We start from the raw sequence: 14,342 nt of genomic DNA, 5'->3' as shown, positions 1-14,342 counted from the left end.
AATATATCTCAGGTTCCATGTCACTGTGAAATAAACATAAAATGTCAGGAACTAGAGAAATTTTCATAAATTTCTGATACCACTATGAGGTTTATGACTAGTGTTCGGCGTTCGCTCAAACACAGTGAAGCACCACTGCCCGGCTGTAATCTTCTGAGAAGAGGAGGAGGAGCTGGGCGCCGGTGGCGGCAGAGGAAAGCGAACGCTGGAGAGCTGTTGGCCGGTTGGGAGGTGCAAAAGGGGGTGGGGAATCCCATGATGGGATTCCAGGGGCGGAGCTTTGACGTCACGGAGACTCCTTCCTGGCCAACCGAAATGGGGAGTTGAGGAGGAAATAAAGCCACGGGCCAGGAAGGAGTCTCTGTGACGTCAAAGCCCCGCCCCTGGAATCCCATCGTGGGATTCCCCACCTCCTTGTTTATTTTTATGGAAAAGGACGCCGCAGCGGCGCTGCTGGTGCTCGGGTTCGGCGAACTTACCTGAACTCCGCCAAGTTTGGGTAAGTTCGCCGAACCCGAACTTCGTTGGGTTCGTCCAACACTATTTATGACTGAGCTCAGTAAGTTCAGAAACCTCCAAAATATTAGATGTGATGGCCCTGTCCAAAGCAATTTGTTTGGGACACCAACTATTTCTCTGTTTCTTCTCTTGTTTGTTTGTTTGTTTGTCCATTCATTCGTTCATTCATTCAATCATTCATTTGTCAAACATTTATAGGATAGTAGTAGTTTGTATAAACATAAGTAAAAAGTAACGATAAAAGAGGACAATAGGATAGGGACGGTAGGCACAGTGGTGCGCTTATGCATGCCAAGATTTATAGCTCAGTTTTATTTTGGAAAGATGAGGTGAATTCACCTTTATAAGTCTCCCATGTAACATTTGGAGATTAAGGTGGTTATGAATAATGTTGTCAATTGTATAATTTGGGGAGGGGACAAAATAAAACCCAGCAGCATTCAGTGGAGGCTGGAAAATTCTTAGCAATGTCATGAATAAGGAGCAAACATGGCCCTGACATGAGAGCATGCCGCTCCCTCCTTTAAGGGGGAAATTTTCTCATAGACTTCTAAGATTTAAATGTGAAAGCTCTTTTGTGGTTTTGATTCTGGGAAGCCTGAATTACAGCAGGGACAGGAATGACCCTGTCCCTGAGAATCTGATCTGAAGCAGCGCCAATGTTCATTCAGTAACAGTCACTCTACCCTTGAAAGGGGAGATATGAAGGAAATGAGGGCTGTGCCAAGGGCTTCAGCTGTTGAATGGATGAAAAGAACGGCTGTTGATAGATACATGGACTTACTCTTTTAAAGGGCTCACTCCCAATTATACGACAGGCAGCTTCTCAGCATGAGCTGGGGAGAGAAGGTTCCCATCCCTGGAAACTGAAATGGGAGCCAATCTGTTTTGTACGTCCTTTAGACCAGCGATGGCAAACCCTTTTTTCCCCAGGTGCCAAAAGCGCTCGTGTGCACATTCTCACACACGCATCAGTGCCCATAATTCAATGCTCTCTGCCCCCTGCACATGCGAACACTCCCCCTCCCGGTGCTGCCCTTTCCCCCCACGCATCCACGCATGACCCTCGTCCCTCATTTCTCAACTTCCACTGGGCCCAGTAGGCCCGTTTTTTGCCCTCCCCAAGCTCCAGAGGCCAAAAATGCCCTCCCAGAGCCTCCATGTAAGCCAAAAATCAGCTGCCTGGTGCATATATGTGCACTGGAGTTGACCTACGGCAATAGCTTGCATGGCTTTAGACCATGCCATCCTGAAGCTGGGAGAGATACCCTTGCAATGCTCAATTGCTAACTAATTCAAATGTAGAAGTATACTTTTTTTTTGACTGGAAGAAGAATATAAAATTGAATAGTCAATTCTACAGCTTCCTCTTCAGCAAACTTTGGATGCAATGAACAAAAGTTTACTTTGGACTTTGACTGCCCACTGTTATTTCTGAAAGGGTTTAAACAAATGGACAGAATCCATGTCCTTTCTATCAAACTGATGTCATTTCCATCACTGATGTTTTTATGCTTCTGCATCCATTTGTGTTCAATATGTAACTGATTTCTATGCAATGACACAAGTTATTGCAAATCATATATTTTGGGATTTAATATAGATTTGGCTTTAGCAAGTATGCCTCTCTACAAAAGAACTGTTGAATCAAGGTTTTATTGTATCTTCAATGTGATGGGAGACGGTGGCCATGCGTGCTTAGATTTCTCTCACTGAGAAAATGTGTCCAATTTATTATTATTATTATTATTATTATTATTATTATTATTATTATTATTATTATTTATTAGCTTTGTATGCTGCCCCTCTCCGAAGACTCGGGGCGGCTCACAACAGTAATAAGAAACAGTGTAACAATGGAACTCACTTTACCAGTCATTGCCTCTGAAATCTATGTGAACAGCTATATGTCAGTCAAAGGCTACTGAAATATGTATTTATTAGACCTGCAGCTGATTGACTCTATCTCCACAATGCTTCTATGAAATCTTCTTAAACTTCTTAAGCACGTAGAGAATATCTATATTATTGAGGGAGGCACTCATCGCTGGAGGTTGTCAGGATAAGAAGACCTCATATCCATGCTGTCTGATATTCAGTTTTGATTTTTAAATTTTTAACTTGGGTAGTTTTAATATTTTTATTTGTTTGAATTATTTTTATATTTGTTTTATGACCCATAAGTGACCCAAAATGATCTAATGAGGACAGCATAAAAACAAGAAAACCCCAACAAATAAAACCCAATTTTCTACTTGTGGGGGCCAAGAGGAGAAGAAGCATGTGACACAAGGTCATAGGTCAGTGGTTCCCAAACTTTTTTTGGCCATGTTCCACCTAAGCATCTCTAAAACCCTGACACACACCCCCCCCGACATATAATTCTTATTATACAAAAAGTGAACTACTCTCACGGAGGAAGTCTAAAAGGCCATGAACTTGGTTTAAACAAGGTTCCAATTGCTCTCATTAAAAATCAAATTGCTCCCTTGTGGGGAGTGGGCCCCACTTTGGGAACCACTGTCATAGGGGAATTATTGTGTCTGCTCGCACGGGGAGGGAAGGAGGGAGAGAGGGACCTGTCCCAAGTTTGAATCCTGCCATATACTTAATCATTGGTATTATTTTGCCAACTTGTAAAGGTAAAGGTTATTTCATAACCTGCAAAAACTAGAAGAAGAAGTTAATCATTCTTTCTATCTTGTATCTCAGAAGAACTATAGCAGTGATGGAGAACCTTTTTTGGTTCGTGCATCAAAAGGGTGTGTGTGCTAGCACACATGCGTGTCCCACACCCATACATGCACACAGACACCCTTGCTGCCCCCTGCACATGCACACAATCCCCCATCCCTGTGCATGTGCATGGTCCTCACCAAAGTCTGGGATGGAGAGAAAATGCCCAAAGAGGGTGTCAACCTTGCTATGGTTCTACATCCTTTCTACGCTTTGGTTGCCATGAGAAATGGGAAGGGTGGGTTTTGGTATATTGGGAGGGGAAGAGTTCATTCATTTTTCATTCATTTTATTGGATTTGTATGCCGCCCCTCTCCGTAGACTCGGGGCGGCTAACAACAGTGGTAAAAACAACATGCGGCAATCCAATACTACAACAATTAAAAACCCTTGTTATAAAACCAATCATACATACAAACATACCATGCATAAATTGTAGAAGCCTAGGGGGGGAAATTATCTTAATTCCCCCATGCCTGACGGCAAAGGTGGGTTTTAAGGAGCTTACGAAAGACAAGGAGGGTGGGGGCTATTCTAATCTCTGGGGGGAGTTGGTTCCAGAGGGTCGGGGCTGCCACAGAGAAGGCTCTTCCCCTGGGCCCCGCCAACCAACATTGTTTAGTTGACCGGTCCTGGAGAAGACCCATTCTGTGGGACCTAACTGGTCGCTGGGATTCGTGCAGCAAAAGGCGATCCCTGAGATAAGCTGGCCCGGTGCCATGAAGGGCTTTATAGGTCATAACCAACACTTTGAATTGTGACCGGAAACTGATCGGCAACCAATGCAGACTGCGGGGTGTTGGGGTGACATGGGCGTATTTAGGAGCGCCCATGATTGCTCTCGCAGCTGCATTCTGCACGATCTGAAGTGTGCAGGAGGCCCTGTTAAGTTTTGTTTTCCCTACACAGAGTGGGATAGCTTTCGTTTTCCTGCAAAGCAGGTGACCCGAAGGAGTCCGTTAGAAGCTGCATTCCATCAGTGTGACCTGGGTTTGGAGATGCGTCCACCTGACAGTCATGGACACTAGAGATTTGCTAGTCTCCAAAGAGGGGGGCAAATGGCGGTTTTGATATATGCTTGTATCGCGCCTTTTTCTCAGTTTCTGCTTTACTTCCGTTGCTTTCAGTTCTGACTTTAGATAAATTCACTTTTGAAGTTTGAAATGGACTCTGGGTTTTATTTTTCTTCAGTTCCTATTGAAGCAGCAGACACAGGGAAAGTGGAAGTTTGGAAAAACAGACTTCCTGTTTGCCCATTGTGCTGTTTTTCGCACTCCAGGGCTTCAGGCCTCTGGAGAGTGAAACAGCCTTCCCCACTGCCGAAAATCAGCTAGCTAGTATACGCATGAGCAGTGGAGCTGACATAGGGCAATGCCTCATGTGCCCTCCAATATCATTCCATGTGCCACCTATGGCACGCGTGTCATAAATTCGCCATCACTGGACATTCCAGAGATCCAAAAAGAGTTATTATAAATCCTGCCACTATTAAGGATTCTTGGAGAATAAGTGCTCTGAGCATTTAGTGTTCCTCATAATTTTGTTGTTGATTTATTTCTATGGAACAAAAGGAAAAAGAAAATCACACACTTGCCAGAACCTGTTCTAACTGTTAAGGAGCTTCATCGAGCCATTAAAAAACAACAACCACACCTCCTCACCTTGTTCTCTGGAGATCTCTGGCTTGTACCAGTACTTCGAGGTATCCTGGACGAACTTTAAATTTGCTCTTGTTTCAGGACTGCTGTCTAAGAAACAGGAAAAGAGAAACAAGGCAGATCTGAACACATTTGCGCAATAGAAATTTTGTGCACTAGATTTGTACAACATGCTCAATCTCCTTATCAAATTAGTCTTTTTCTGAATTTGCAAAAGATCCTCAAAAGTATTTTGACCAAACTAACTGAGTTCACTGAGATTTGCATAATGAAAGCAAAATTAAATCACTACAAATAACCAGGCTTTGCATACTCTATGAAAGGAACTTACTAGATTGCTAACTGAATCTATTATAAAAGTTGTCATTTTCATTCAGTTTACCATGCACTCACCCTCAGTTTTAATCGAAGGTAATTAATTTGAGATAAATGATTTTATGAAGGTATGATCATTATTGGTAACATTGACAACGAATAACCTCTCCTGTATTTATTAAGGAAAAGGATAATAGTGATGATATAGTCTTGCCAAAAACAATTTGAAGTATCAAATTATTCAATATTAAAAACAGCATCAAACAATTACTTTTATAAACAGGACATATAATGTAATGTAAGATTAAAATTGGAAAGAAATGGCTGAGTGGAATAAAAGGCCTGAAAATTTTATAAAACAGAGCAATGTTATAAAATTTGTGAGACAATTAAAAATTCATTTTTCTTGCCCCTCTGTGGAAAGGAAGTTAATGAAACACTGGGAAGTAACTACTGCTGCAGATCAGCTGTGGACCTATTCTTCCAACGTTCCAAGAACACTTGTTCTAAATAAAGGATGTCAAACTCAAAAGCCCGGGCCCGAATTCGGCCTGCAGGGTGCTTAGATCTAGCCCACAGGGTCACTCTATAAATAGCAAAGGACCAGACCACCGTGCCTATGCCAGCAAAAATGGAGACCTAGGGAGGCTGCACACTCTGTTTTCACTGGCAGAGGGCTGCAGCAGCCTGTTGCAGTCAAAAATAGAGCCTTGATGAGTGAGGTCATGCTGGCCATGCCTCCTAACCTAACTTTCCCTTCCCAAATCAGACACAACCCTGATGCAGCTCTCAATGAAGTCAAGTTTGTCACCCCTGTCCTAAATAGACAAAAAAAAATCCATAATGTATGTGCTTGATACTTGATATTTAGCAAGTATCCTCTCTCATTACAAAGCACATACAAAACTATGGTTATGTTAAGAAAATTCTTAATGGTGATCACTCTTCATTCATTAAGTACTGACAGGAAGAGCAAATAGAAATAGAGGTAAGAAACCAACTCGAGGGTTCTCGAACTGTAGTATGGAAGGTCTTGATGGTGTTGAGTAATTTAGATATTTAAATAATGTGTTAAGACTTGTGCAGAAGCTGGAGGTACTGTATAAACATGCCCTTTGGAACCAACTCCTCCCAGATATCAGAGTTGCCCCCACCCTCCTAGCCTTTCGTAAGCTCCTTAAAACCCACCTCTGTTGTCAGGCATGGGGGAATTGACATGTTCCTTCTCCCTAGGCTTATAAAATTTATGTATGGTACGCTAGTGTGTATGATTGGTTTTAACTTGTGGGGTTTTTTAAATTAATTTAAATATTGGATTTGTTTTACATTGTATTGCTATTGCTGTGAGCCGCCCCGAGTCTGCGGAGAGGGGCGGCATACAAATCTGATTAAGTTTAACTTGTTAGCTTATCTAAAGTGCTAGTTGCAGTCTTCTGATAAATTCAGTTTTATATACTTGTTTAGTCTGATATCTTTTAAAATAGTGGTTATCAACCTGTGGGCCATGACCCCTTTGGGGGTCGAATGGCCCTTTCACAGGGGTCACCTAAGACCATAGGAAAAAACATATTTCTGATGGTCTTAGGAGCCAAGACACCGCTCCTTTATCTGTCTCCAGGTGGGTCCACCCACATGCAAAATATATATATATCTGTACCATGGAAATTTCTGAGCATGCCCAGAAGCCAAGTTTCTGGCACTGTGCATGTATTGCCATCTTGATTTTGGCTTTATTTCCCCCAATTTTTTTTTTAAAAAAATTCAGCACTGCGCATGCATGCATGCTCAAAGCGCACACTTGACCACAAGGCGCAGCCAACACGAACCAGCATTGAGGTAAGTTAGAACCCACCCCTGAGTTTCCTAATGATTTTATTATGTTATGGTTGGGGGGTCACCACAACATGAGGAAGTGTCTGAAAGAGTGGTGGCATTAGGAAAGTTGAGAACCACTGCGAAAGATTAGATTAGATTAGATTTATTGGATTTATATGCCGCCCCTCTTCGCAGACTCGGGGCGGCTCACAACAATGGTGAAGAACAGTACATAGTAACAAATCTAATATTTAAAAATCTAGATTACAGTTTTAGATTAAAAGGTCCAAAAAAAGAAACCCCAATATATAAAAAACAACACACAATCAAATCATACACAAAAACTACATGGGCAAGGGGGAGATGTTTCAATTCCCCCATGCCTGACGGCAGAGGTGGGTTTTAAGGAGTTTATGAAAGGCAAGGAGGGTGGGAGCAATTCTAATCTCTGGGGGGAACTGGTTCCAGAGGGTCGGAGCCACCACAGAGAAGGCTCTTCCCCTGGGTCCCGCCAGACGACATTGCTTAGTCGACGGGACCCAGAGAAGACTAACTCTGTGGGACCTAACCGGTCGCTGGGATTCATGCGGCAGAAGGTGGTCTCGCAGATATCAAGGAAATCAAAGGAAATCAAGATATTACAAAGTTGGAGAACCTTTGCTATCATCCTCTATAGGTAGTCCTTGATTTATAATAATTCGTTTAATGACCGTTTAAAATCACAACACCCACTGGAAAAAGTGACTTCACACTTAAAACCATTGCAGCACCCACATTGGTGACGTGAACAAATCTCAGACATTTGGCACCTGGTTCATATTTATGATGGTTGCGGTGTCCCAGGGCCATGCGGTCACCTTTTGTGACCTGAGAAGCAAAGTCAATAGAGAAGTGAGATTCACTTTAAACAACTGTGTTACTAATTTTTTTAAAAAAATTGCTGTGATTCCCTTGACAACTGTAGCGCAGTGGTTAGAGTGCAGCACTGCAAGCTACTTCACTTAACTACTAGCTGTAGTTTAGCAGTTCAAATCTCACCCCTGGCTGAATGACTCAACTTTCCATCCTTCCGAGATGGGTAAAATGAGAACCCAGTTTGTTGGGGGCAATAGGCCGATTCTGTAAACCGCTTAGCGAGGGCTGTAAAAGCACTATGAAGCGGTATATAAGTTTAAATACTAATGCTAAATGCTAAAAGTCATAAAATGGAGTAAAACAGTTGATTCCTTTAATAACAGAAGTGTTGGCCTCAATGTTGTAAGTCAAGAACCACTTGCATGCTCAAACCTTCAAGCAGAAAGAACATGAAAGAAGTTTTACCTGGCATTGAAATCTTGGAAAAGTCTGGCAGAGTATGATGGAAGGCCATACTGCTCCCACTGCTGGGACTGGACATGCCACTGGAAATGGGTGATGAAGTCTTGCCATTCACTGTAGCATAGTTGGGCAGGCTGTTCGATCGATCCCCCGATGACATCCTCCTTTTCTCGGGGAGCAATGGTTGGGGTGGGGTGGGGCTGCCCTGTCTATATACTGCCGAGTCAGGGGAAGAGGAATGTGGGCTAATTCCATGATAGTATGCAGGGGAGACAGGAAATAATGGGGTAGAGGGAGCTTGGTAACCTGAAGCACTGCTCTGGCGAGACAGCGTTTGTTGCTTGTCCTCTGGAGTCGAGTACCCACATATCATGTGTCGGTCCAGGCTGGGACTCCCAGAAATCATGGCTGTGCTACCCCCTGCTAAGGGCTGGTGGCGAGCATGGCTTGGACTCCCAGGGGATGAAACAACAGTGCTATGGGGACCCATTAAGTGCCTGTTCATGCTTGGGCTTCCTGGGATGGCCACCATATTTGTGCTAACAGTTCTTCGCCCAAATCCTGGGCTAGAGGGAGTATTGGTAGCTACTGTTCTATGAAGGGCGTGTGGGCTTCCAGGCATGACTTGGACCCCAGATGCAATGATCTGGGCTTGAGGCCTTGCATGGTTATCTTGTTGGCAGCTGGTCCGGCCATCAGGGAAGTCAGCATTCATAGAGACCGGCAGCCCCTGAGTTGATGTAGATGTGTTTTGGTAACTGCTGTGTGCTGAGGGACCCTGAGAAAGATTAGTGGATTGGAAGCTGGACTCGGCAGATGGCTGGGAGGAAATGGCTATGCTGGCACTGTTTTCTGATGGGTAACTACCAATAGAGATCCTGGAGGAAACAAAGAAACATATTAAAGTACTTTATCAAGGGATTCATTCATAGCCTGGAATAGCATTTGAAGTCGCAAGAGGTTTGGAGCATAAACAAAGCGCTCCATGAATTCCTCACAAAATCAGGGGCTAAAATGCTGTGGCGCTTGCGAGTCCAGTGTTCCCTCGATTTTCACAGGGGATGCGTTCCAAGACCGCCCGCGAAAGTCGAATTTCCGCGAAGTAGAGATGCGGAAGTAAATACACTATTTTTGGCTATGAACAGTATCACAAGCCTTCCCTTAACACTTTAAACCCCTAAATTACAATTTCCCATTCCCTTAGAAACCATTTAGATTATTACTCACCATGTTTATTTATTAAAGTTTATTTTAAAAAATGTTTTTTAAAGGCAGACGAACGTTTGGCAATGACATATGATGTCATCGGGGGGGGGGGAAATCGTGGTATAGGGGAAAAAACCACAAAGTATTTTTTAATTAATATTTTTGAAAAACCGTGGTATAGACGTTTTGCGAAGTTCGAACCCGCGAAAATCGAGGGAACACTGTATATGCAGTCCTCAGTTTCATTTCCTAAGCCCTAATCAACATCTGGAGAAGGTGCAAAAAAGAGCAACCAAGATGATTAAGGGACTGGAAACCAAGACTTACGAAGAGAGACTGAGGGAACTGGACATGGATAGCCTAGAGAAAAGGAGGGCCAGAGCGGACATGATAGCAGTCTACAAGTATACGAGGGGATGTCACAGAGAGGAGGGGATCACTTTATTCTCCAGGGCACCAGAGGGCCGGACGAGGAACAACGGCTGGAAGCTGACCAAGGAGAGATTCAACATGGAGATAAGGAGGAACTTCCTGACGGTCAGAGTGATCAACCAATGGAACAACCTACCAGCGGACATTGTGAACTCCAACACTGTGGACATTTTAAAGAGAAGATTGAACTGCCACTTGACTGGTGTGCTATAGGGTTCCTGCTTGGGCATGGGGTTGAACTTGATGGCCTTCATGGTCCCTTTCAACTCTAACAATAAATAAATATGTTGATTTAGAACAGGGGATCTCCAAACTAAGCAACTTTGAGACTTATGGACTTCAACTCCCAGAATCCCTCCACCAGCCAGCTGAGTTGAAGTCCACAAGTCTTAAAGTTGCCTACTTTGGAGAGGCCTGGTTTGGAATTCAGATAGGAAACTTGTGTTGTTTCCTTGATTTCCCTCTGGGAAAGGTGAAAGCGGGTGAATGAGAGGCAGTTAAAGGAATGGAGGAAAAATAAACTTTCTTTCTCCATTCTGGTACCACCCACTGTTTTGATGTGGTTCCCAAAAGTTTTTTCCTGTGGGAATTCCCACTTTAAGTCACGGTGATTTAAAATCATGCTTGCACTTCTTTCTCTGATATTCATTCAGATAAGTGACCATAATTATTTGTTTTCAGGGAGATAGTTTCAATTGTGTTCCTCTTTCCGAAACAATGTTTAAATAAAGTTATAGAGTAATTGCCTATGAGGAAATCACTTTACTTCATCTCGTAATTTCACAGTTTATAAATCATTATGGAACATATACAATCTATTGCAAACATTTTAGAGAGGAAAGAATTTCACAATACACTTTTGCATATAGGGAAATGTGAACTGTGGATATCCTCATGAGGTCAAAACATGCCAGAACTTATAAATTTATAAACAGTTTGTTAAAATCATATTGTTGACACACGGAATCCTTTCCAGTGGGGAAAATGCTTCATAATTTTTTTTAGGGGAAAAAGAAATAATGAACTAGTTGAATTTGGGGACACTGTCCTGATAGCTAAGCATATATTACAAGAAGGAGCAAGACAACATATAGTTATTGAAGAGGCTCTGATGAGGTTCTTACTCCATGAAACATTTCTCCTGATCATAATTGGAAACAATTTTGCATTTCCTATTTTGGGAAATTGGAACAAGTTCCTTCACTTGTTCCCTCGATTTTCGTGGGTTTGAACTTCGCGAAATGGCTATACCACGGTTTTTCAAAAATATTAATTACAAAATACTTTGCTGTTTTTTTCCCTATACCACGGTTTTTCCCGTCCGATGACGTCATACATCATCGCCAAACTTTCGTCCGCCTTTAATAAATATTTTTTTAATAAACTTTAATAAATAAACATGGTGAATAATAATCTAAATGGTTGCTAAGGGAATGGAAACTGCAGTTTATGGGTTTAAAGTGTTAAGGGAAGGCTTGTGATACTGTTCATAGCCAAAAGTACTGTATTTACTTCCGCATCTCTACTTCGTGGAAATTTGACTTTCGCGGGCGATCTCGGAACTCATCCCCCGCGAAAATCGAGGGAACACTGTATTACCCTTTTTTTAATTGTGCATAAATACTACTCTTCCTCTTGGATCATGAGTGGATGAACATAAGCAAAGACATTAAAGCAAACTTTTCTCTCTCGTTTGTCTTATTCCAGTTCTACAACAATCAAAGCCAAGGATAAATTGTTCTTTCACTCCTTCATTCCACTGATCTTGTTCACAGAGGGCAATTCTTTACATCTGACAGCCATGTCTCTCCTGCAACTTACCCATCCAGGCTATGTACGGGGCTGCTGGCAGAGGCTGGGCTAGGCAAGGTGAAGGAGTTGTTGAGGGACTCATTCCTTACAGGTGTCTCAGTGTTGTAGGTCTCTGAAGTCAAAGATGGCTGGAGTTTCCCAGCAATGCTGCTTCCACTCCCACCGCTATTGCCTGCTGCTGCTGCTGTACGAGCCACAGATTCCACATAGCTCCGGGGCTCTAAATTTACATGCAGGGAGATAAACAAGCAAACAAAAGAATTATGCCTAAGTTGCTTGAAACTGTAAATCATTTTACCCACTAATAATCATGATTCCCTTGGAGTTGGTCGATAGATAGATAGATAGATAGATAGATAGATAGATAGATAGATAGATAGATAGATAGATAGGATATTAGATAGATAGATAGATAGATAGATAGATAGATAGATAGATGATAGATAGATAGATAGGATATTAGATAGATAGATAGATAGATAGATAGATAGATAGATAGATAGATAGATAGGATATTAGATAGATAGGATATTAGATAGATAGATAGATAGATAGATAGATAGATAGATAGATAGATAGATAGATAGATAGGATATTAGATAGATAGATAGATAGATAGATGATAGATAGATAGATAGATAGGATATTAGATAGATAGATAGATAGATAGATAGATAGATAGATGATAGATAGATAGATAGGATATTAGATAGATAGATAGATAGATAGATAGATAGATAGGATATTAGATAGGATATTAGATAGATAGATAGATAGATAGATAGATAGATAGATAGATAGATAGGATATTAGATAGATAGATAGATAGATAGATAGATAGATAGATAGATAGATAGATAGATAGAATAATAGAAATAATAATAATGATAATGATAATGATAATAATCATAATAATCATAATCATAATAAATATTTAAATTATGCAAAATACAAATTATGCAAAGAAGCAGTAGATTATATACTCAGCTTATACAAGAGCACCCTGACTGATTATGAACAATGACATAATATGGTCACCAACATGAATCCATTGGAACAACTGTAAAAATTATCATGTGCAAGTAATGAAAGGTGGGAACATAAAGTTGAAAAAGTAGTTGAAAATGAGCAGATATAGTCTTTGTTCATAATTATGTTTGAAAAGACAAAAGCGTGGATAACTGATGTGGCAATACCAGGAGATAGTAGAATAGTAGGCAAGGAATTAAAGAAGGTCACACCATATCAAGATCTAAGCATCAAAATTGAAAGTTTGTTCTCCAAGAGTCCTCGGAGAGGGGTGGCATATAAATCCATTAAAGAAATAAATAAAAGTTTATGGTATAAAATTAGCCATGGTGACCCCAGTGGCTATCAGCACACTAGACGCCAAACCAAAAAATCTTGGACAGCACTGCATATTGACATAATGTCCACCTATCAATTACAAAATGAATCACTGCTTGGATATACATAGATACATTACATTATAACAGCATAAATTCTTAGGAAGAACTCCATACAAATGAAGGCCTGCAGCTGTGATTTCACATTTTTTTGTACAGTACATAGTACAGTACAGTACTGTATAGTAAAGAATCACATCACAATACAACAACATAACATAACAACATAATATAACATAGCAACAAAATAACATAACGTAACACTACATAACATTAACTGATTTACCCTTCAAACTTTTTACTTTATTTTTCTTTGCCACATACATTTAAAGTGATTGAAATATAAAAACAATATAATCAACATAGACCAAAGTATTAAAATCAGTTTAGGTACAACTCAGGTCCCCCCCAAAAATCAACTTGAAATGTGAGCTGTCACAAACTATTCTTTCTGAAAATGTTCAAATTCTTCTATGTGCAAAATGAATGTGAAACCATTACCATTACAAGCTGCATGGATTTATATGAAAACAGTAGTCCCTTAAATTAGTCACAAATACAAGGACTGTTATTACATGTGGCTATTTTAACTGTTGTTTGAAGACAAACACAGATATATGTTGCATCTGCCTTATGATGTTGTATAGGTAGTATAGGCAGTCGGTGATTTCATCTTAATCTTGAATTAGGTAAAAGGCAGGGGTGAAATTCAGCAGGTTCTTAAAGGTTCTGGAGAACCAGTAGTGGAAATTTTGAGTAGTTTGGAGCAGTGTTTCCCAACCTTGGCAACTTGAAGATATCTGGACTTCAACTCCCAGAATTCGCCAGCCAGCATTTGCTGGCTGGGGAATTCTGGGAGTTGAAGTCCAAATATCTTCAAGTTGCCAAGGTTGGGAAACACTGGTTTGGAGAACCAGAAAATATCACCTTTAGCTGGCCCCAGAGTGGGAAGGGAATGGAGATTTTTCAGTAGCTTTCCCCTGCCATGCCCATCAAACCACGAACACAGAACCGGTAGGGAAAAAATTGAATTTGGTAAAAGGAATGTAAATTATATAGGATAGTATCGTAAATAGTATACTGCGAATAGCCTTAACACATCTAAGATGGAAACCAGTTAAATAAG

General features: G+C 41.1%; 1 protein-coding gene across 1 annotated transcript in view; it reads right to left on the bottom strand.

The window, feature by feature from the left end:
* Positions 1–14,342, bottom strand: part of TNS1 (tensin 1) — a 543,368-nt gene that overhangs the window by 22,155 nt on the left and 506,871 nt on the right. Inside the window, 3 exon segments of the mRNA XM_070729764.1 lie at positions 4,917–5,003; positions 8,364–9,238; positions 11,820–12,030. Of these exon segments, the coding sequence (XP_070585865.1) occupies positions 4,917–5,003; positions 8,364–9,238; positions 11,820–12,030 (1,173 nt within the window).

The sequence above is a fragment of the Erythrolamprus reginae genome, chromosome 1, assembly GCF_031021105.1.
Source record: "Erythrolamprus reginae isolate rEryReg1 chromosome 1, rEryReg1.hap1, whole genome shotgun sequence".
Lineage (NCBI taxonomy): Eukaryota > Metazoa > Chordata > Lepidosauria > Squamata > Dipsadidae > Erythrolamprus > Erythrolamprus reginae.
The sequence above is the reverse complement of the archived record's forward strand: the minus strand, read 5'-3'. Positions and strand labels throughout refer to the sequence as shown.